Source organism: Hermetia illucens, chromosome 1 (genome assembly GCF_905115235.1).
Source record: "Hermetia illucens chromosome 1, iHerIll2.2.curated.20191125, whole genome shotgun sequence".
Lineage (NCBI taxonomy): Eukaryota > Metazoa > Arthropoda > Insecta > Diptera > Stratiomyidae > Hermetia > Hermetia illucens.
The window spans coordinates 102,514,450-102,539,845 of record NC_051849.1 but is presented as its reverse complement, the minus strand read 5'-3'; the positions used below and the strand labels follow the sequence as shown (position 1 = coordinate 102,539,845).

General features: G+C 41.5%; 1 protein-coding gene and 1 non-coding gene across 2 annotated transcripts; one reads left to right on the top strand and one right to left on the bottom strand.

Annotated features, from left to right (window-relative positions):
- Nucleotides 1-12,553: 12,553 nt before the first annotated feature.
- Nucleotides 12,554-12,635, bottom strand: Trnal-aag. The gene has a single exon. It is a non-coding gene; the product is annotated as a tRNA-Leu (tRNA).
- A 280-nt stretch (nucleotides 12,636-12,915) lies between these two features.
- Nucleotides 12,916-23,459, top strand: LOC119646903 (putative gustatory receptor 59f). The gene is made up of 4 exons (XM_038047571.1): nucleotides 12,916-12,984; nucleotides 23,031-23,093; nucleotides 23,155-23,244; nucleotides 23,318-23,459. Exons 1-4 carry the CDS (start codon nucleotides 12,946-12,948, stop codon nucleotides 23,447-23,449), a joined length of 324 nt encoding a protein of 107 aa, XP_037903499.1. The 5' UTR covers nucleotides 12,916-12,945; the 3' UTR covers nucleotides 23,450-23,459.
- Nucleotides 23,460-25,396: the final 1,937 nt, after the last annotated feature.

Below are 25,396 nucleotides of genomic sequence, written 5' to 3'. Positions count from 1 at the left end.
AAAAAGAGGGGGATCCTTTAAATAATCAGCAGGCGCCTCAGAGAAAAAAAGGCGGACAGGACATTCTGAAAACCAATACCAACAGCTCAGAAGGAGGAAAGCGTACAGCGAACCTACTAACTTGACCAGCGTTGCGTTGCCCAAGACGAACGAAAACGATGGATTGACTAAAGTTACCAACAAAAAAGCAGAACGAAAAGCAAAAGTGCAAACTCGTCCAGATGCAATTGTTATCTCAAGGAGATACTCAAAAAGGTCAAAGCTGATCCCGACCTAAAAGATCTGAGCGGAAATGTAAACAGAATCCGAAGAACCCAGAAAGGGGATCTCATATTCCAGCTGAAAAGATCCAGCGGTGGCAAAACTGATGACTTTCGCACTCAAGTGAAAAACTCACTTGGGGAGAATACCGCAGTGCTAGCCCAAAAACATGAGATCTATATATAGTGACATCGCAGGGAGAAATTTGTACTGCTCTGAAGGAGCAATTTAAGTTGAAAGAACCTGCCGAAGAGTCTGTTCTGAGTTTACGAAAAGCCTATGGCGGTACTCAAACGGCCACAATACAAGTACCAGCGGAGACAGCGCAAAAGTTGTTGGCGGCCGGAAAAGTTCGGATTGGATGGGTTGTCTGCCGTTTAAGAGAACAGACTGCACTAAGGAGGTGCTTTAAATGCCTCATGTTTGGGCACTTCGCGAAGGTATGCATCAGCAGCATTGATCGATGCAGAAGGTGTGGGAAGAAGGGCCATATTGCCAGGGAGTGCAATAGGGACCCCAAATGCCTATTGTGCGAGGTGAAGGAGGGACAGGATAACCAGCATATGGCCGGAAGTAGTAAATGTCCGGAATTTAGGAAGGCGCTCAATGCAATGAGAAAATGGTGTTTATTCAAATAGACCTGAATCATTGTAGGGTCGCTCAGGATTTACTTGAGCAGACTACGTTCGAATCTGAGATGGAAATCGCCATCATAAGCACGGTGGCATATGGACCACAGATTCGACTGGTGGAGCGGCGATATGGGCTTGTGGTCGACAGGCCATACAATGTATTGCAAGTCAGGCAGCAAGTGGCTTTGTGTGGGCGAAAATAAGTAGTGTATATGTATACAGCTGCTACACCCCACCAAGTTTGACACTGTCTGAATTCGAGCAAATGCTTGATAATCTTGTTCACGACGCAAGGGGATGAAGTCCAAAGGTGATTGCTGGTGATTTCAATGTTTGGGCCCTAGAGTGGGGTAGCAGAGAATCAAATGTTAGGGGGCGCAGTTTATTAGAAGCTTTCATGCAGATGGACATAGTTTTGGCTAACGAAGGTGCTGTAAACACTTTCCGGAAAGGGGGGTCAGGCTCGGTTGTAGACCAGACCTTTGCCATCGCTTCGCGCGATCACCAGGCAATCTTCTTTGAGACACGTGTCGAGCCACAGGGTAAAGAGTTATAATGCCCGAAACCGAAAAAGATTTCAGGCTCGTCTGCAAAATCTTTGGATGAGCAGACCCTCATAGAGATGTGGTTAGGTCAACCTGATAAAGCAGGCGCCTCCACGGAAAGAGTCGTCCATCTGGCTCAAGGCATCGCCAAAGCATGTGACGCGTCCATGCCTAGCAGGTGCTCATTCTCCTGTAGAAGACCAAACTACTGGCGGAATCATGAACTGACCAGTCTTCGATTAGCCTCCCACCGAACCAGAAGAGGAAATGCTTTAAGGAGCTCTGCTCAGAAGCGGACGTAAACCCGTGATGGGGCGATTCAGAGGCCGTTCATCTCCGCAGATCACGTATCCCACCCTCTTGCTGAAAATCATCCAGGAGTTATTCCCCCAGCAAGAGGAGAGCACCAACACATTCCAATCACCTCTGAATGTGATGGCAATTCCGTCAGTCACCAGAGACGAGCTGCTGGAGATCTGTGGTAGAATAGGAGACAGTAAAGCGCCGGGCCTGGACGGAGTACCGAATAAGGCCCTTAAGCTTGCTGTGAAATCTAGGCCGGACATGTTCGCTGAGTTGCTTGAAGCGTGCATGTTCGAAGGAATATTTCCCGCGGCATGGAAGCGACAGAAGTTGGTACTTCTGCCTAAGCCTGGTAAATTTCCAGCTGAACCAACTCCCGGTTGTTGAAACCCAAGGCGGCCTTTCAGATCGGCAGTATGGGTTCTGTAAAGCCAGATCAACCATTGATGCCATCAAATTGGTTACTGGCTTGGCCGAAGATGCAATCCACGGAAATTGTAGTATCAGCAAATATTGCGTGGTAGTAACCCTGGACGTGAAAAATGCATTCAATTCGGCCAATTGGAATCTAATACGCAAATCCCTAGCGAAGGTTGGTATTCCCGTCTTTTTCGCTGCTATCGTCAATAGTTATTTAACTGAAAGGAGGCTCTGGTATGACACCGATGACGGACCCCAGGAGTACGTTGTTTCCGCGGGTGTTCCGCAGGGCTCCGTGTTGGGCCCACTACTGTCGAACATCATGTACAACGATGTACTTAATCTTCCCCTTCCGAGGGAAGCCACAACAACCTCCAACCTCTTCCTCATCGCGGACGAAGAAGACTGAGAGGAAGAGATCCACAAATAAATGCCAAGAGCGGGGGGAACCCTCGGGAAAGGGTCGGTGGACTCATAGGCTTATAATCTCACCAAGTTTCTCACGGGGCATGGAGGATATCGCCAATATCAGCACGGGTTTAAATTGGAGACCTCACCCGAGGTCCCAGAGGACCCAGAGAATATATTTTTCCACTGTCCGAGATTTGTGGAGGAAAGGAGGAATCTAGAGGAGACTCTAGGAGAGGTGCTGGTACCAGAAAATCTGGTGCTGAAAATGCTAGCACATCAAGAGAATTGGGATGCGGTCAACTGCAGGATCGCATCTATCCAAAATAAACTGCGAAAAGCAGAGGAGAGGAGGAAAACGCGGTCATGTGCGCCGCGTATAGAAGAAAGGTGACTAAGATAGAGTGAGCTGACTCCGCCCCGTGATGCAATACCTTACGGTGGTTCCGCGGGGCAGGGAGGGAGTCGGGGGTGGTTTTAGTAGGTAAAAATCCAACACGCTAGTGTGTCCAGACCAGTGCCTTTTGAAGATTTCCACCTTATCAAAAAAAAGAGACGGACAGACGAACAGCCGGACAGATGAACAGATGGTAAGCAGACATTGAGTCGATTTTAATAAGGTTTTGTTTCAAACAAAATCTTAAAAAATACCCTTTAAACTATGACGATGTCAAGTAGGAATTTTACCCATCTTTGTTACTTGTTACCTGCCCAAGCCACTATGACTCAAAGTTTATAATACCCAATCGTTCTTATACATGTCGGGACTTTGGACAGAGAAACTCTTCAGTTTTATACTATGACGTAGGTCTGGGTTCCGCGGGTTCTTACTCTATACATATTTCAAAGGCATATCCAATTAATTTAAAGTGCATCAGATGCATTCTAAATGCCATGCCATTGGGGTTGCATCATTATTTATTGCGATACAAGTCTTTAAAGTGTAATGAGTAGTGTTAAAAACCATTATAAGTTCTGGAGTTTACTAAAAACCATTAAACGACCTTAGAGCACGCATTCTGTTTAACGGAAACACTTTTTAAACGAAGGCGTGTTCGTGTCCTTCCCCATTACTTGCCCTAAGAGGATTTTATTGTTCTAGCCTCCCTTTTATCTTTGATTTAGATCGGTGGATTGGCATGTTGGCAAAATTTGTACTCACAATTAATAACATCGGCCTGCGCATATCACTTTAATATTCACGATCTGATTAAAAATGCACCAGCCAACAAGTAAGCGACGGGACCATAAATCACTACCTATCGGAAAACAATTAGCACTTTCCGGCTAACTGGTTTCTACCATAACGTACTTATCCTCTCCCAGTAGGACTCGAAATGGCGAAAGTTAAGCAGCTCAAGGACGTCAATAATGTGATTCGGAATAAATTCAATTTGGAGGAGAGAGCCTTCAGCTCCTTCAAGTCCTTCTTCATAATTTGCGAAATATTTTGCACAGTCCCTGCGTACATCCACGTCGAATTAGACCCAACGAAATCCCTGCCCGAATCCAAATGCAGTGCTATTGGACTATTGACGGTGGTGCACGTGATATGGTGTGGTGCAGTGCTTATCTGTATCCTGGTTTCCACCTATTTTCAGTACACCGAGTTCGATACGGTTATGCCTATCATTCAGAGGGCTTTGTATATTAGTGAATACATTTCCAACGCGCTAAACGTATTGATTGCGACGGTTGGATGCTACCGTAATCGGAAGCTTTATAAGAAGTTCTTTGACAGGATAATTGAAGTCGATTTGAAGTTGCAAAGCCTTCGAATAACGCAGGGGTTCCAGCTAATTACTAGGTTGTTACGAATACTTATAGCGGAGATTGCAGTATTTTTCGCGTTTGTCCTGTTTGTTGACTTCATGTATAACGACATAAATGGAACGGCTTTTTTGCGAAGTTCAACGGTTTACACTATCCCGAATATGTTGAGCCTCCTCTCGCTGGCCCAATACCGATTGTTGCTGTTCATGATTCAGATACGTTTCAATAAAATCAACGTTGTTTTAGGGAAGAAAGCAGGACCAAATATGATGGCTAAAAATGCGAAGCACCACAACGGGGGCAGTGATGCTATTTTCCAGACATTGTCATATGGAGGACCTTACAGGAAGTCTAACGAGCCTGGAATGCACGACCTTATTAACACATTGAGGAGCTTGCACAGCGATTTAGACTCGTTGACAAGCGACGTTACGGCTACCTTCGGGTTGTTGATAATGTCGGTTTTCGTTGCATCATTCCTTATACTTAGCATTCAAATATTCGCGTTATACAAACTATTGGAAGGGAAAACTTTTGATGTGTACTATTTTTTGTACACTGTTCTCTGGATTGTGTTGCATCTTTGGAAAATGCTTTTGGTGTTAATAGCTAATGATGCAATTATCAAAGAGGTGAGTGTGTCCAGTTTTGCATTATCTTCTTTACGTTTTTTCTTCCAATGACTAAATAAACCAACTTCTCTTAATCTTGCACTGGTTGGAGTTAGTTCGTAATAGAAGCGGGAAGCTTTCTGCCAGCAGATCTATCAGTAAAATATAGTATAGTGTAGTGAAGTATGAGACAAAGAACTGGAGCCCTTTTTATGCTAATATACATATATATTTACTTTTCACTCCTTTGCGGAGTATAGGACATGAATTCAATTCTTTTTATTGCAATTTGTCCGCAATTTAATTTTCAATGAGACTGTCCTTCAGTTCCACTCCCATCAAACTTAATAGTTTGCTAATGATAAACCTTTGGTAGCAAAACTAAAACAAAGACGAATCCGAGATGATTAACATGAGGGATTACTGCTTAACCAAGCAAATCATTGCGGGTAATATGTGTCAGGACTATCTTGACTAGAACAGAAGTCCCCAGTCCCATCGAGTTCGGGAGCCCTCTTTGAATGCTAGCTACCTGCAAAAAAGAAGACAACTATAAAAAAATATTCGCACTTATATTTAATAAGTATGTTAAAATGTGTAATATTAACTTAGCTGCATGTCGGACAAAAATCGTGCCTAATGTAAACGGTGAAGAATTTATGTCAGACATAGGGGTGGCACGCTAATTAGCATACGTTGGTACGTCTGCCTAAAGACGTACAGAACAGAATAAATTCATAAACCAAATATTAATTAATTTTATTTATTCAACCTTCTTTTTGGAAAATAAAATAAAATTCTCTATTGGATTTAAACCCGGGTTTTGTGCAGTGCGTGTTCGGATATCTCAGTGATTAGAGAACTATGCTGTCGCATGTAAGGTCGCGGTTCAAATCTCACTGGTGGCAGTGGGATTTGTATCGCGACTTGACGTCGGATACCAGAAAACTCAGTTGTGAATGGGTATCTGAGTCAAATCAGGGTAATAATCTCGGGCGAACGTAATGGGCGCACTTCAAGGCCTTGATCCAATTGGATTGTCGTGCTATCGATTATTATTATTTGTGCAGCCATGGCTCATATGGCCTCATCCTTGAATCCTTCTTCTTGCTGGAAAGTTGTCTTTGAATAAACTAACAGTGCATGGTTTTCCAGATATGGAAGAAGGTAATTCTGGAGGCTAAACCGTCAAGTTTCCCCTTGGCCTGGGCAAGAAACTTGACTCAATGTTTGCTGAAACCACCCCGTAACATAGCACTACCGCCACCAAATGTAACTTTTGGTTTTTTGAGTCTTTGATATCCTCTGCGGTTGTTCTTCAAAAATCGTCGTCTGATGGTTGTGGCAGAAATATTTGCACGATAATCTTCTTGGATTGCGGTTCTTATTTGCGAGGAAGTAGCTAAAGGATCGTACAATGATTGCCGATCCTCTATTTCTATGGTGTTTCTTGCCCTATAACGTCTTGGATTGCCAAAACTTTTATTTTCCGTGTTTTGTGTTTTTTTGCGCGAACATCCTATGGACCGAACAATGGTGTTGATATTTTTTTTTTTCACATGTATTCCATATCATTCACTTATTTTCTTCCGTAGAACTCTTCTTGTGTTCCATTTTGATTCTTTTTATGATTCAAATTATATTTTTGTAATTTTCAATAAAAACAAACTTAAAACTTTCATATAAACAAGGTGTGCTAATTAAAAGGCCAGGCAAAAAGAGATCACATGCTATTATTATTTTTTATCAAACAAATGAAAACCGAAAATGAGAAATTTTTGAGTAGTTCACATTGCTTCAATAGGTGAATTCCATATTACATAACAAAAAAAAAATTATTAATTTTTTGCAATTGCAAAAAATGCAGTATACTAAATATATATTAACAAAGGAGTGCTAATTAGTGTGCCAGTGCATATATTTCGACAGCCAGATATTTGTGCCAAACTTTTATACGAGCAAATGTGAACACCGATTAGTTGCAAATTCAAATTCGTCTGACACTTACCGCGAAAGTTGGTTATTCGTCTACTTTTCAGGATAGTGAAATAACTGTCGGGAGAGACAGTAGTTTAAAGACAAAATTGAAAAACTGATTAACATGTATCACAGTAGATCGGAACTATCAGATGCACAGCAACAAGCAGTAATTATAACAAGTCGGGAAACCGGAAGTTGGACGCTTCTTGTATGAAAGGTTTTGTGTTCTATTGGTACCTACCACGTAATATATGCATATATTATTTGTGAACATCCACTTTCGTGTGATACTGACTTTATAACTTTCTTAGTGATGGCGCGATTTCCACCAAACTGGGTGTTCTATATTGTCGGCTACATTACTGCCAAATTTCGTGATTCTAGGGGGAATTTAAGGGGGTTTTGCAGTCAATTACTAAAAATTGTACTGTTGTTAAATTTATTTGAGCAGATAGGGTATTTCGGAGCCTGGGCACAATATGGTGACAGCTTCTTGATTTTTTTTTCAGAATTTTCGGTTGGGTAGTTTTTTAAAAAAAGGGGTCCGTGAAAGAAATGATCACTATCAACCTCCGCACTTCTCTTCCCCTTTTCTAACAAATGTCAAAACGTACAATGATGTAACTCACTGTATGCGTGGGCTTTCCCAAAAATTCAGTGTCAGTCGCTATAACTGTTTCCGAAAAAAATGCGAGTGGCAGACAGACAGACATCAACGCTATCAGAGAATGGTGAATTACGTTATGCAATTGCTTCACGCATTAGCGCAATCTGGATGAAGTAACGTTCCATAGCGCATATCAACGAGCATCTCAGACCTACAATTTACTGCAATGTCGTCTGTCCTGTCGCCCTCGTGTTGGTCGACTAAAGAGATCGGCGCTTCGCGATATTGTAAACAAAGATGTTGTATTGGACCAGTGGCGTAACTCGCCACGATCACATCCGAAATGAGGATATCCGCAATCGATATGGTAAAAACTGGGAGAGAGGCGCAGGTATGATCACGTAATTCGCGCTAACGGTAAATCACTTACCAAGGTTGATTTGAACACAAAAGTCGATGGAAAACGACCAAAAGGCGAACGAAGCAACGGTGGCTTGATACGCTAGATGGTGATTTGAAAGTCCAGCGGCTTCGTCTAGATCAGACCTTTGGCAAAACAAAAGGGCGGTGTTGATGTGTGGTTAAACACGGCCATAAGCAACAATTTTTCCACACTGGTGGAACTTTAACGGAAAATAAAAACCCAAATGGTGAAAAAAATTTTCAGAAGATAAAAACAGTGAAGAAGGGGACAATTGGTCCACCAAATACGAATTTCTTTAAATTAGATACTTCTAATCAATAAAACGGAAAAATATCTTCCAAGGCAATTTTTCATTTTAAGAAAGGCTAACAACAACCTCCTAATTCAAACCACAAAATTTTAGATTTTTGAATCGCAAAGTCTCCAATAGTATCTTCAATGTATAATTTTTGAAGACTATATATGTCCGTCAATCTGTCTGTCTGTCACAAGCGCTTTTCTCAGAAGCGGCGATACTGATTCACACCAAATTTAGTGAGAAGATGGGAACTATGAATGCCCACACGAGCAGTAAGTAATATCTTTCTACGTTGAGTTTAAGGTGTTGTAATGATAGGAGTGGAAATGGGAGATCAGGTCGATCATCCTGAGTGGCCGATAACGACCTAGAGGGCAGAGCTATCCCAAAAATCTAAACAAATTGGCTAAATTGACCGTGAAGGTCCGCCCACAAAGATTGAAGCTCTATCAAAGTGCTCGGTCGACACGTTCTTGCACGCCTCTGTGCTAGCCAGGCTCGGGAATGTGGGGGGGGGGTCCTTTGAGCGCTTTGATCCCTCACGCTTCATTACTAAAAACCAACGTGTCTTTTCCGATGCGTGGGTCCGCACCGGATTTTAAATTCGACTTTATAATGAATTTCGCGACGGCCTATCGATGGACAAACAGAACGCGAGCTAACGTTGGAAATTAAAAGAGGAAAGAAAAAAAACCGGCTCGACCGCGCGCGTGGAGCCGTAAGTCTCCGGACCCGAGTGCCGCGATCAAGGAGGGGAAGATCCACGACGGATCACCGTCTCAATTGCTGTCTCTTCCGCCTCAGATCTTGTATGAGGCGCGGCCTCTGAGGTTCCCACCCTTCCTCGACATCCTCAGGCCAGTTATTCATTTAGAGGATGTCCCTTAATAGAAATTTTGCGGGAGTAAGGAGGAACGAAAGGGAGGAAGTCCTCAAACTACGATAGGATTATTCAATCAACATGGTTCTTGTTCAAGCATTCATTAATTATTACAAAAAAAATTATTACAAAAAAAAAATGAAAATAAAGATAAACAAAATGTAAATTTAAAAAAAAAAAAATGAAAATAAAATAAAAAAAAAACCAAAATGTAAAATTTAAAGAAAAAAAAATGGAAATAAAAATAAACAAAAGTTTAAAGAAAAAAATGAAAATAAAATCATAAAAAAAAGAAAATAGAAAAGAAAATAAACAAACAACTTACCCAGATGTCACTCCGAGCTCGGATTGATGCTTCTGGTACTTATTTCCTTTTTACAATTCAATAATATTAATAATAAAAAAAATATATAGTCCTTAGAAAAAACCTAACGTTAATTCACTTTCTCTCTATAATTTCGTACTTCACGTTTTATGTGTTTGTTTTGGTTTATACACAGCGCGGGAATTCCGACACTTTACTTCTGCAGCTAAATATTAACTTCATTCATTTGATATTTCAATTATCTGTCTTTTCAATTGTTTTTCTCCTTTTTGCTTTAAATCACTGTGCATTTATCATTTGTTAACGATTGAACGATTTGTCAACGATTTGAACTTATTCTCGGAATCTTCGTTTAAAATACACTTGCGTTAGGGTTTAGCACGATGTGGTGTTAATTTTCTTGGTCGAATTCTTTTCTTTTGCTCGCGAAAATCTTCACACCTTCGGATTAATGATCCTTTTTTTGTTCTCGAAGACTTTCTCTCCTCTGCCTTTATTTCTCCTTCTATGAAAATTGAATTCTCTTCCTCTTCCTCGATTCCAAACAACAACAGCTCCTTCTTTCCTCCTGTTCTCACAAAGACTCCGCACCACTCTCCGCGTTCTTTGTTCGTGCACCGCTTCTATTCCCGCTACATAGCCTTTCTCACTCGCTAGGCAATGTTGCGGCAACATGCGCATGCGCCTGCGGATGCGGCAAATCATTCGCCTCTTGTCAAGATCAATTCGCTCGAATGCATTCAATAATGTGCAATCTGCGGCGAACATTAAGGAAATTGCAAACTATTAAATGCATTGTTTCAGCAAATTAATTAAGAAAGAGCCGAATGAGATTCCGCTCCCGTCATGCAGCCGCGGGCACTACAGTGTGTTCCTCATCTATGCAAAAGGTAGTGTAAAATTTTTGTTCAACATGTAGGGTATCAAATGAAAGGTCTCGATTAGTACTTTTCGAAGCCTTAATTTTTGACATTTGTTAGAAAGGCGGGGAAAAATTCGTGAAGCTGCCCCTATTCGGTGTCCAGCCCTCAATATACTCTCCGTATTGATATCTTCTCAAATTAGGTTAATAATAGTAAATAACTGTGTTTTTGGAAAATTGACTATAAATCACTGTTAAGTTTAGTTTAGAGTTATAAAAATTTGCATGTAATGTAGGCCATGGTATGAAGCATGATATTCCCCGTTTGATCAAAATCGCACTGTTACCAATAAAGTTGCAGTAGCTCAAAGTTGTCTTTTTCGTGTAAATCCACTGCAACCCAAAATACTAAATGTCAATATCGCACTAAAGTGACATGCTAAATAATTAGCTATGATACGTACAAAGGGAATAGTTCTATATTTGAATTAATCCTTTCACACCTGAAGCGTCGAGCTTCCGGTTTCCGACTTGTTATTCTTTTCAGTTTCTAAAATAAGCCCTCTCCATTGCAGACAGAAACATTCACGTATTCAATAATTTGTTTGCCTTCATCGAGTATGGAATTCTGAAATACTTCATTTCTGTTTCATTTCCGATCTTTTTCAATTTTTTTTTGAGATGAAAATTTTTTGATTTGAACTCATCAGCGTTAATAACTACATGATATAATTTGTTGCATTTGATAGTAAACTGTTCTGCGTTTATTGATTTAAAGTACTATTTATTTGAATATTTTAGCATAATATTCAGCGTAGTGTGCGTTATAACAAAAAGGAAATTGATATTGCGCTGGTCAGGAAAGCAGAAACTGTGCAGATAGCATTGGTTTCAGAACCATGTATCGCATTACGAAAGAACTTGAATGTGGTTGCAAATCTTTCCATGGTTTTTGTAAAGGGCGTTAACAGTCATTCATGGCAAAGAGAAACTGAAGAGGTAGAAGGAACAATTGACCACGGATGCTAACTGTATGACTCCGATAAATTTAGCCTCTCATGTATGAAATGGCTAGTCACCTTAATATGCAGATACGAACTGGCCTTTGGAATAGAAGAGAATTTATCTCGGGTATCAATGCACCCAAATGGAGTGAAGCAGCTGGGGTTGACTGTCTCCCCGGAGAGATATTCATTACTGCTCCTGAAGTTTCCGCAGATTTGCTACTTCCATTCGAAATCCGAAATGTTCCCTAGAGAAGGGAAGAAGGGGATGATCGTTAAAATACCAAAGAAGGACACTCGTGTTAAGGGGGTCATCCCGTGTTCACCATATATTTATTAATATCTTGAGCGTGCATAGTCATTTTTCCAGCCCGATCGCATAGTTGGTTATTGAAATACAGAGCAATTTATACACCCAACTCCAAAAAAAGGAGTTTTCCTGCTGCCACGCTAGAGGGCGCTGCGATCATCTTAGAGAAAAAGTAAACGGGATTTTAACGTACAGACTTAACTACAGTCCGCAAACTAGGATTATTAAAAAATATGAAAAGTTAAATTTTTGGTGCCTTGTTAGACTTTTTTATCAATTTTGGTGTTTTTTAAGGCTTCTTTAACGAATAAAAAAAAATACTCAATGGATCGCAATTATCCTAATGCCACCAATTTAGTTTTTAATATTTTTTAATAATCCTAGTTTGCGGACTGTAGTTAAGTCTGTACATTAAAATGCCGTTTACTTTTTTTCTTTAAGATGATCATAGCGCCATCCAACTTAGGAGTATAACACAGAAGCACAAGTCAAAATATAGACAATGACACTGGGAATTTTTGTGCAAATCTCACTACAATTAACAAATAATAGTAGGTAGGCATGGCAGCTGTATTTTTTGTATAATTTTACTGTGCCCTAATACATTATAATATTAAAGTGGTGCACTTAAACTTTCCAATATAAGAAAAGCATAAAACCCTTCTTACCTAATTTCTCGAGTATGGACTTGTTTCTAATGGTAAACGACAAAAACAATTTTAATGCTTGTGAACTATTTTTGGAGCTAATTTTTCTGGGTTACATAAAAGACAAAAGCTCTTTTCAAAGTCCGGTGTTTTGGTTCAACTCTCATACATATCCCCAAATGACCACAGTGGCACTGGTAGAAGTTCCTTTTATTATATTAGGAATAATAAGTCGTTCACTTTGACAGTTGTCTAAAAGGTAATGGCAGCGGTGGGATTCGAACCCACGCCCCCGAAGAGACTGGTGCCTTAAACCAGCGCCTTAGACCGCTCGGCCACGCTACCTCATGTTTGACCGATTTATCACCATTCACGCACTGGTCACTCCATAGTGATATCATATCATTATGTCTATCAAATTTGCAATTCAATTTAAAAGGTGGATTTAATTATCTCAAAAGCTCTTTCTTTACTTTGTTATCAGCTTTGATTGCTAATAAAATCTTTACGCACTGAATGTATCTGCTTTCGCATAATTTTGTATGTTAATTGAGTTGAGCCGTCAAAACCAGTTCCTAACTACATATAACGACCCTGGTGTTGCTCGTTTACGTGATATAATTTGAAAAGGCGAAGATAAGTGTCAGCAAGATTAATGCATATTCAGATGAACCTGCGAGCTGTAAAATTATATGTATATGTATATATTTCCGGCACATAACAACCAAATGTATCTCTCAAAAAATTAATTCAAAATACTCTAAAAATACCACATATAAAATTTGAAGGTGAATTCAGATCAGGGTATCTTAAATACCTTTCTTCATATTTACTAGACTTGAGTACCTGCATACATACGCATATAATATTATAAATGTACAGATAAGATTGTGTTTTTGGGTTTTAAAGAAATTAGTATAGTATTAGTATTAGTATTTTTGTTTTGAACTGACCATTTTGGATTTTCGAAGCATAAATGTTAGAGGCGAAGACTATTTTCTTCCCGTTTCTAAATTTATCAGATAAAGTTTTTCAGCTACCTCTAATACAGGGTGCGGCAGCATAACTTCTTTTTTTAAAATGCGCGCCACTCAGTTAGTTGATGTCATAGCGGAGCGCTAGTGGTCTCGTTCAAGAGGGGATACTGTAAAGTTTTGTCCCGACAGGGTTCAGTCGCCATCATGCGTTGGAATAGTGAGGAGCGTGCCTTTGCCGCTGAGGTTTACTTTTCAAGCGGATGTTCGGTTATTGCAACACAGCGTGCATTTCGGAATCGCTTTAATTTAGCCCCGTTGGTTCCCATCCCAGACCGCAAATCAATTGTTACATGGGTCACTACATTCAGACAAACTGCAAGTGCGACAAAAGGAAGAACTGGAGTCCCTCGGCCCGTTAGATCACCTGAGAACATTGAAGCAGTGAGAGCGTCAATGTTGCGATCGCCACGGCGTTCTGCGAGCAAACACGCATCTGCCCTTGGACTATCCGATCGTTCTGTGAGAAGAATTCTTCGTGATGATCTTCATTTTCATCCCTATAAGATGGCGATAGTGCAGGAACTTTCAGAACGTGACTTCAATTCACGGATGAACGCATGTGAACTTCTTCTTGATGTCGTTCCCGAGGGTGCTATTGTTTTTTTTAGCGTGTGGTTCGGTTAACAAACAAAACATGCGCTACTGGGCTGACACCAACCCTCGAGAATTGCATCAAAAGCCTTTGCATTCACCCAAAGTCACAGTGTGGTGTGCAATTTCCTCAGCTGGAATTATTGGTCCCTGGTTTTTTGAGGAAAATGAGGTTACAGTGACAGTGAATTCGGACCGGTATGTAAACATGCTACAGAATTTTTTTTCCCACGGCTAGAAAATTTGGATTTGGGGGACACTTGGTTCCAACAGCAGCATCGATGGCTGTTTTGAGGAAACACTTTCCAGAGCGCCTTATCTCAATTAGAGGCGATTTGGAATGGCCGGCACGCTCTCCCGATCTGTCCCCTTGTGATTTTTTTCTATGGGGTTTTTTGAAATCCCGTGTTTATGTGAACCGTCCAAGAACCCTACCAGATTTGAAGACCAACATCCAAGAAAAAATTGCCAACATAACACCTGCTATGCTAACAAGAGTCATGACAAACGCCAGAAATTGGTTTACGCAATGTATGGAGAATGGGGACGTCACCGAACAGATTTGATCTTCAAAACAATGTAAATAAAAACTTTAGACATGTACCCACATTATAAAAAATAAATAAATATTTTCCGATGCATACAATAGTTTTTATTGAGTTTTGAAAAAAGAAAGTTATGCTGCCGCACCCTGTATTAGGAATATGAAATATGATGTATGTGTGTGTTAAGGGTGGGGGAGAGACTTAGCCTCTGAGCATTCAGAGCATAGTGGACCATTGCATGCATTTCCGTTAGTAAATGTGATAATAATATTGTCAAGCGAAGATACATTGCGTCCTAATATAACTATTGTGCCCCTTTACTAGTTATAAAACACCTATAAACTATAGTATATCGTTTAAACCTATAACCGACAGAAATTGTATTATGGTTCCTATTTCTAAGTCCTTTAACCTGGCATCTGGCATTAAATATTCTCTCAGATGCCTGAATCTACTTTGCACAAGTGTCGGACACTGTCCCAGAACATGTGTGGAGGTTTCATCACTCTCCTCACAGAATCTACAGACAGATTCCGCAGATATCTCTAGTTTCCCCAGGTGACAGTTTACCCTGCAGTGACTAGTGAATATTCCCAGTATAATCCGGAGGCTCTTCCTGGCGACGTTTAAACAATCTTTCGAGCGCTTGTGTTCGTATCCCACCATGGGCAGCCTAGACTGTTCCATTCATGGTAAGTTCGCCCAGTAAAATTCCGTCAGCGGTTTCTCTTCATTTCTCAATGCCGTGTCCATGAACCCATTTCTGACTCCACAGAATGGCTCTGTCCTGCATAGCGGCGTCGCTGCTTCTTTTCTGGTCAGTTCGTCTGCTACTTCATTGCAAAGTAGGCTGGAACCTAGAGTATCCAGGCCTTATTGAACGAGCCGAGCGTGTTCAGTTCTTAACGCATTTGCATAGCAGTTTGATATCTATTAAAGAACTTAACTTAATAGTCGCTTGGTTGTCGGTTAGAATTGCGATGTTCTACTCCCTATAGTTCTTTTCGAAGATGAAGGAGGCGCATCTGTCTACGGCGTATATTTCCGCCTGAAATATGATAGAGTGCTTATCCATTGCTCACAGTGCGTTTTCCTTGGACCGGCACCTGGTCCCTGTGCTGTAAGGGTCCGTCAGTGAACCAGGTAATCAGTTGCTGATTTAAGTCGTATGTCAACGCCAGGGTCTCCCAGTTTTAAAACTTCTCATCAAAGTAAAACCTCTTTGACATGTTATCCCTTGGTATTAGTAACTCGATTTAGGCCGCCACACTCCCTGACATTCTGAAGATCGCATTCCTTCCGTACTATGGTGGTTTTGCCTGGATTGATACGCAGTCCCGCCCTTCTGCACTAGTTACTAGTGATTCGTGGGCCGGTCCGGTCACAGAAGGTATCCTTATATTTGCTTATACAGATTAAGATAGTATCATCAGTGTAACCCTGGATCTATATTCTAGTGTTTGTTGGCTCTCCTAGGGGTTTATCAACTTCCAAGCTCCAATGGTGATAATACTCCACTTTGTAGACAATCTCGAGCAATGTTCATGACAATAGAATTTCTACCTGTCGGCATTTGCGGATTAGGACATTTCGCATCTCTGTGTACGATGTGTTATGTCCAAAAACGCACACCGTACTATTTCCTTTATGTCTATGGCATTCCGTACTACGATCGTCAGCTGATGTAGGGCTGCCTCTCGAGTTCTTGCCCCAGCTTCTAGTACCATTTGGATATCCACGAGGTTTCCGGTTAGAAGCTCTGAAGGATATTTGTATTTTAAGTTTCTTTTGAGAACGATGCAAGTTCTCGGTTTTTTACAAGAGGAATCCCAAATTGTCTGCATACTTCCTTCTTACAAACCCCGAATCTGCCCCCGGTACATCTAGGGTTCTTAAGCTAGCACTATTTTAATGTTATCCTTGGGATTTGTCCTTACAAATATTGCATACGCAGCTTTTGCATAGTGGAGGTTTGCCTGGGTTAATTTGGTGCTGGCCATCGGCTCCGTTAGTGCTTGGAATTCTTCTCCAATTTCGGAGTATTTTCCTCCTCCTCCGGCAACCTAAAAAGTATAGGTCAAGGTCGTTCAGCTTTTCTATTCTGTGGACGGCAGGTCCACCTTCCTGCTCGGTCCTGCCCTTTCAGCTTCTATTCCTTCGGGACCTCGGGACCTGTGCACGTACACAGGCAGCCAACCAAATCTGTAATTGATGAGGTAGTTGCGACGTTTAATTGTTTCCAGGGATCGGTCGTCTACCCTGATCTTGAGAAGTCTGCCTCTGCCCTGCTCTTTGCTTCTAAAAACTCTCCATAACCGTGTGTGGAGATCTAGGTTTTGAGTGATGAGGAGGCGTAGAAGCTTCCCCGTGTCAATCACTGCTGTTTTGGGAAGGTTACTCGTCACCATGTGTGTCCATGCCATGTCATCCCTCCCACATCCTGATAGTTCCTTTTCCTAATCCTGAGCCAAACCGCCGGGACCACCGCCGTGAAGTCTACCAGTATGCGTATGCTGGTAAACCCAACCTCCTTATTCCATCTCTCACACATCTCCAGGACGATTATTTCCTGCTCGTTACGAGTGAGTATTTGCTCCTGAAATACTTTCGGCTAGTCGATTGGATTAGCACAGCTCCTAGATTTTCCCTTTCTTTTGCTCGGATATAGGTTTCTTGGGATTATTTCCCTCTTGCGGGCTGGTTTCAATGTTGCGGAGATTTGCCTGCGACCGGTAGGCCAGTTTGTGTGTTTATATTTTTTGTACTCATTTGAATACCACGGATATGGGGGTTAGGAGGAAGGCCGTACCATAGTCCCCGTAGTACGGTAAGGTTAGGCTTACTCATTGAGGCGACCAGATATCAGTAAGGCTTCGTTTGAATACAGTCAGTTACCTCCGACTGCAAACTATCCAATGGGCACGGTTCACATAACACCCTGCATTGTGGGAGGTAACTTTCGACTCCTCTTACAGAGTGTAGCTGTCACCAACTGTCTTGGTAGAGGAGGAGCTTGGTTCCTGGGGGGGTCACATATCAATCCCAGAGAGAGATACATTGATTCCTGTAATGCTGTATTCCGCATCAGTCTATCCTGCAAGCCACTGCTTGACCCCTGCTATTCTTGTGATGTTATTCTTGGAACTGGAATATATTAGCACCAAAACTCTGATGCCTGGTGCGCCTACAGGTGGGACACATACATAGGAAGTGTTTCGGAGTTCCTTTCATTATAGTTACGATATGTGTAATATTCATATTCTAAACATATGTCCAGTTAGTTAGTTAGTGCCAGTCGCTGCTGATTTTCGACAATTTTCTTCGTCATCCGGCATTTTACTTCTTTAAAGTACTCTATGGTGCGATTCAGAGTTTTAAATTCAAATTGAGTTGTGACAGCGTCTCTGTGAGCTTGCAATCAGCGGATTTCGATTTTTTTTCTGCTGTAGAAACTTTATTTATAACTCAGATAAGAGCGGAAATACCGATAACGACTTTCAGCTATCGGATTGGGGCCCGATTTTATTTCCAAGATAATGGTATCGAGTACCCCAGAATGTTCGCCATTACAGCTTCGAAATATTAATGAGCATTGAGCTGCCGTTAAAAGCGCATTTTTCTTGGTGCTATTCAGATTGTCGTCCATATTCTGGAGCCGTGTCCAAAGATCTAACTGACAGCGGAACAAAGACTGCTCTAATGATCACTGCAAATTACAGAAAAAGGTGATGCACACGAGCTCAAATATTATTTCACTGGTCAGGGCACGAGAAACTACCGCAGATAGCAATAATTTTAGAACCCTATAGTGCTTCACGAAGGAAAAGGTAATATTTCGATGGTCTACTCCTCATTAAGAATGATGAGCAGCCAAAGAGGTGGAAGGAGCACTTTAGCACGATTCATAACTGAATCTCATTAAGTCGCGCCTCTTGTGAATGAAATGACTTAGCATCGTAACTTGCGGATACGGACTGCTCCTCCAAACGGAAGAAAAGTTATCTCGGCCATCAATGCATTGCTGCAATGGGTAAAGTTACTGGACTTGATGATCTCTCGCCGAGTTCTTCTATTCATACTGAAATCCTAGGAATCCGAGACAATTCTCAGAGAGTGGAAGAAGGGCATAATGGTTAAGATCGATAAGAAAGGGCACTCGTCTTGAGTGTAACAATTGCAGGGGTATTAGCGTGCTACTTGCCGTCGCAAAGATGATAATAAATAATAACATAATTCTGCTTCTTGAAACAATAGTCGAGAGAGGGATCAACATCTTTCGGATCATTTTGGAACAGTATTTGGAGTTTAAATATCTATTTCACCTGCTCCTCATCGATTTGGAGAAAGCTCTCGAACAGAGAGTGTATCTGGAATGCTACACGCAGGAGGGACATTCCAGGCAAACTAATAACTTTTATCACAGTGACATATGATGCCACAGAATGTCGCGTATTGCACCGGAGTCCGTCAGGTGCGTATCTTGTTATGAATAATATTCCTTTTGCTATCAGTGACGCTTTCCATGCTGCCTCCCCCAAAGGACGTGACGGGCTTCAATCGAAATCCAAGCGATCCTCAAACCCCTTGACCACGATGATGACATCCATGGCTCTAAACTTGGAATGAGAGGGAAGTAGAGTCGGATTGAAGTCACAATCAAAAAGAAGGTTCTCAGTCAGACTGGTTTCTGTACTTTTCCTATCAGGGTTAATGGGCACAACATCGAAGGCGTTGATCAATTTGCATATTTAGGGACCGGTGGTGTTACCGTACTTGCTGTCACTCGATGCACTGACAGCACTAGGTCTACTTTCGGTGCTTTGCCTAAACTATGGAAATGCAATGATCGTAACACCAAGATCAAGTTGAGACTGCTTTTTGCTAATGTTCTTTCTGTGTTCCTATATGGGAGTAGCACATGGAAAGTAACTACTATTGTGACTCACATACATATATACGTCTGGTCATTGGAATATACTGGCCTGAACAAATTTTGAACGAAGAATTGGGTCGGCGCGCAGTTCAGTTATCCGTGGGGTATTGGTTAGAAGATGGAAGTAGCAAGGCCTGAGCGGAGTTGAAGCGCATTTCCGAAAATGCGACGGCGAGTGACATTCACGGATGAAGTGCAACCATATAATTAGTCTTCTTTTGCCAACGGAGTCGTTGGTCGCCAGGTGTAAGAAGAAGTACACTGAATGCCGTCTCATCTGTTTCCCAAAGATCCCGTCTTTGTGTTACGATCCGTTCGTTCGTAATAATCGAACTAAATTGTAAACAGCGCCAATCTCAAATGACCTGTAATATATTTGAAGTGTGTACAGATTGTTTGGTCAATTACTTCACTTTTCCTGGATCGTGCGAGCTTAGAGGCGCAGTGATGAAATCAAATAGCTTCTCTTCTTTAGAATTGCATTTGCTACTTCAGCAACAAACATGTTACAATCTATTAAGGGGGTCATCCCGTGTGAAGGCCGTTTTTTTCCTTTTTTTGAAAAATTATTTTTAAGGACTGGATAAAGATAGAAAAATGTTTATTGATATATGATATGATAGTTTTCGGAATACGTGCCAATTTATGCACCCATCTCCAAAAAAAGGTGTTTTTGTGTCGATCGTCGTTCGGACTGCCAAATTCGCGCTTCATTACGGCGGTCGGCATAAACCTGACATATGTGACCAACTTGACATCCCATTGTCACTAGGATTTTGAGAATGACATTGAATCCTTCATTGAAAATAACTACAGCCAGAAAAGTGGCTATTTCTACAACCTTGGCCGCAGAATGAAGGTGTTTAGGAGCGAAAGTCCAGATCAATGCATTTAACGACTCACTGTTATTTTGGGTCTCTGCTCCTAAACATCTGTTCAAGAGATCATCTCGTGACAAATCTTCGTAGATTGGTTTGATGACTGTTTGACCTTTTTCAGTCAAAGGTGCCTTCTCGTGGTGGAAACTATCCAGTTCTCCTTTAGCTTCCGCTTTGCGCCATTTATGGAAGAAAGTTGCCCAAATTTCTTGCTTCATTTCTTCTAACGAATTTGCATGTCGACGAATAGCTAGCCCAAAAAATGTAGTGAGGTCGTTAATAACCTTATCAGTATGTTTTCCTGCCCTTTTCCACCAATGCCTTTGTGATTCTTCTTTGCATTTCTAATCCGCGATCCCCGCGAAATACCGGAGAAAACTCCAGTAAAATCCAATATACAATATACAAAACTTGTCGCAATTGGAACATCCATGTTCATGCAGCACAATACTTACAACAAAATATAACTGAGTATAGCTTGAAAGCCTTTCAGTGCTCACTCTAGACTGGATTATCCTTTTTATTCCAAAAAGCAAATAAGTTTAGACAATTGATTGGTTTTCCATCTTTTCATATTTATACCTGTGTTCGAATTTATAAAGCTCAGGTAAAAAACTAACAGGTAAAAAAAGATTCGATACTCTCTTTCATCGAGTACTCTAGCCGCGTCTGCAAACTCCTTACCTGTTTAACAATGTAATTTCTGAACGACTCGGAATATCGGAAAACCCCTTTGCCCACATATTCTCCACTATATATAGACACAATTCATGCAAAAAAAAAATTGATTTCTCCAACCCGACACACGGGATGACCCCTTTAAGAGCGGAAGACCATTTAATATCGCATACGTTACCAGATCTCTTGATACTTGCGTTTCTGGAAGACACCGGCAGTCATATCGTAGGTACTTAAAAGTAACTATGACATTTCGGCTCTTACGATTAACTTGGTACTGTAAATTGATCCCAAATAGGTTCTGGGCTTTTAATTGAATCAGCATGGTTGCTTCTAATAAATCAGAACACAAGCTCTCGACTTTATGGATCTTTCATCGTATAAGATCTTAACCCCTTTTACTATGATATTGGCTCTTGTACCGGAAAAATTGAAAGGAAGTTTTGGAACTACATATATCGACCTTACAGCCAGTAGAAAGTAAGTCTATTTGGCTAACTTTAAAATTTTTTGACATGATCGTACTCATATATATATTAGTAGGTGATCCAAAATGGCCGCTGACTGGAAGGTCTGACTTCATCATCATCATCAACGGCGCAACAACCGGTATCCCGTCTAGGCCTGCTTAATAAGAACTCCAGACATCCCGGTTTTGCGCCGAGGTCCACCAATTCGATATCCCTAAAAGCTGTCTGGCGTCCTGACCTACGCCATCGCTCCATCTTAGGCAGGGTCTGCCTCGTCTTCTTTTTCTGCCATAGATATTACCCTTATAGACTTTCCGGGTGGAGATCATCCCCATCCATACGGATTAAGTGATCCGCTCACCGTAGCCGGATTTTATCCACAACCGGACGGTCATGGTATCGCTCATAGATTTCGTCATTGTGTAGTCTACGGAATCGCCCATCCTCATGTAGGGGGCCAAAAATTCTTCGGAGGATTCTTCTCCCGAACGCGGCCAAGAGTTCGCGGAAGGTCTGACTTACCAACGAAAATTCTGTTTTCTTACATCCGATTTCTTTGGACATTGAAACAACTGGTATTATAGGTACGCTCAAGTCCTCATTCCGAAGGAATATCGCCTTTCTTTGCAGTGCCTTTCTGTGCTGCCGACTGGAAGCTTTCCCAGATTTACTGGGTCTGGTCCTGGAGAAACCAATTTCACATACTGTTATTAGACCAGTTGCTTTTAAACCATTAGCTTCTCTTTCTTGCACTTTTCTTTCTAGGGGTGCAAGAAAAGGTTTTGACAGACACAATTTAGCTTACAGTCCCTTTTCCTTAGTGGTTCAAGATTCCTTCTGCCTTTCTTACCTCTTCTATTTTCCATAAGATTTAGGTAATAATATCGTGTGGTCACCCCGATTATTACCAGTTTCCCGCATTATCAGAGTTGCTACTCTTCTGTCTGGCTGATTATGTAGTAGGCACTAAGTGCAATATTTCGAAGGAAGAAAACGCTTCCAAAATCCACGTCACGGAACGGGTGGATTCGAAATCGGTGACTTTTTATCACTTGGATAATACGAATTCGTAGCTTCCATGTTAATCTTTTGGATACTCTTAGTGTAGTAGTGAACTTCACGGGCTACCTCACCAACTCGAGATGGTATCCGAGGGAAGCAATATGAAATATGGTAATCCTTCTCTTCTGTAAATGATTGCTTGCACACAGAAAGGGATTATTCCAAGAATTGATTGAAAAAATACTAGATACATACTCGGTAGCAACGAATAAATTTTCGAAGTTGAATTATTTCCGTTCACTCTCGATTACATTGCATTGCATTTATCTCGTGGCTCTTTATGTAGTGTTTGACTTTCTTTCTTTTATCTACAAAGGAGTTCTTTCTAGTTACGCTTACGTTTCTCCCCCAATAATATATTCATAAGGCAAGTTTTTCCGGGAAAGTCAAGGATCCATTATATTCCAATAAATTGGTTTCACTCACTTTTCTGGGAAATATTAATTACCCCGTACCCGACACAGCTTAGATGAAATGGTATCGATTGCAAGGAAAACGTTTGTAGAAGTGGAACCAACTCAAGTCATTTCTTTCCAAACCTTACAGAGATCGAAAACGAGCGGATTACTGAATGCTATCGAATCGATTAATCAAGAGACTGAAATTTCGGTAATAAAAGCACTCCCCTAACGTTGAATGTATCAGTTTTCACAGCATTTTTTCAATTTAGGTAAACCGATTTATTTTACAACTGATGGGCCAGAGTCGGTCTCCAATTGTATGCGGCATGATCGAGTTGGATTTGATGTTCCTGGGAACGGTAATTTATTTTCGTCGTTAATGCCTCTTTAAGTAGTTTTCGTTGTAATCCGGGAATTAATTTTTATTTGCAGATAGTAAGTGCACTCACGACGTACGTTATATTTTTAATACAATTCGATTTGGGCTCTGTGACACTTTCAGCAACAACTGGGAATTATACCGGCAGCTCAGCCGGGGTTGTTATTCCGACGCGGATGCCGTAGAACAATTGCAATTTTTTAGTAGCTCAATAAAAATTTAAATAATTAACAAACGTTTGGTTTGTATTTTAATTTATTGGGGTTATCAAAAAAAAGTTCAATCCTCGGATAAGGAAATTTCGGACGGCTTGATTCATCTGATGACACCTGTTTGGTCTCTCACTATCTCAATCATGACGGGTCATCGCTCCCTTCTTATCGGCATTATTGGGTAAGCCATCAATCACTGGATGTTGCCCGACGCATTATCAGCGCTAGATATACTTTCGCTGCATTATCCAAAATCTGGAAATGCGGTTATCTCAACACCAAGATCAAGTTGTGACTGTTTTGTGCTAGTGTCACCCCCACTGTGACGCGAAAGTTCCAAGCCTTCATCAACACCTGCGACGTATCATTAGAGTACGCTGGAATGATACTATTAGCTCTATCGGAAAGTTCTGTTCGTTTTAGTTACAACAAATTTCAACAGCTATGTGCAAATTTATTTGACGCATATTAGTTTCTTTCTTTTTATTACTAAATGTGAACATATTGACCTAGAAGATGATTCATGTTCGTTTTAAGTGGGGGTTAAGCAGTAGACTGTAGGATAGACTGATGTGGAATACAGCCTTCTCTCTCTGGGGTAAATGTGTGGTTCTCCACTAGTCAATCCTCTCGTCTACCAAGACCGTTAGTAGGTGATGGACAAGGTGACCCTACTATTCACAAAACGCTGCGGATCTAGACCGAGGGGTCGAAAGACATCTCCTCCAATCCAGGGTGTTATGCGAACCGTGCCCAATGGATAGTTTGCAATCGGGGGTAACTGACTATATTCGAACGGAGCATCACTTATACTTGGTCGCCTCAGTGAGTAAGGCTGACCTTACCGTACTACGGGGGGCTATGGCACGGCGGACTTCCTAACCCCAATACTAGTGGAGATTATATTAATAATACAATAAAATAAACCACAAAATCAAACACGAAAAAAGCGGGGTCTCGTGGCCCATCATTCGAAGACATATCTCCGTAACACTGAGAGCCAGGTGACCACATCGAAGAAGGGAGAAGTTGGGTGGTGGAGCAGTGGAGGTCAACATTGGCTTACTACGAAGACCACACCCAAACAAAGGTACGTCTGTGATCATCATATCAGACGTCAGAAAGAAAACAGGTCAAATGGCATCTTCGCTATCTGAAGGACGTCCTGAATCTAGAAGAGGCACTTGAGAAGGCTCGGAACAGGTCTCAGCCAGAGCCAAGAAAGGGGGAGGGGCGGGCAGCAGCAGCGGCCCGGAAAAGGGAAATGCTCCCAAGAAACCTAAATTCTAGCCCCAAAAGAGGGTAGCTCTCCTCAGGAGCCAGAAGATCAACCATGCTAACGCAGCAAAGAGCATTCAACGGACCAAACTGCCGAAAATATTCACGGAGTAAAAGCTTAGGACTATAATTCTCAAATTGACAGGGTGGAAGCGAACGGAATTATCAGCATGTGCTGCGGATGACATAACAGGGGTAAACATGGTGACGGTTTACATTCCCAGAGCCGAGCGATTGACACGGAGAAGCTCCTAAGTCTCCTCTTCACTCAAAACATGGGTCTTTACACACGAATATGGATAGTTTTAAGAAGTAAAGAGGAGGGCAAAGGCAAATTTCTCATGATCTGGGTAGACGACCGATTCCTGGAGGCAATTAAACGTCGTAGCTGCCTCATCAATTACAGATTTGGTAGGATGCCTGCGCACGTGCACAGGGAGAAACTAAGAAAGGATACTTTGGAAGACACATTTACCGAGAATTCTACCGAGATCCCGAAGGAATCCGGGAGGCCATAGAGGCTGAGAGGGCAGGACCGGGCAGAAAGGTGGACCTGCTCCACAGAACAGGAAAGAAATAGGCATACCAGGGGCAGATTCGGGGTGTGCAAGTGGGGCATTGTACCAGAATATATATGGAGGT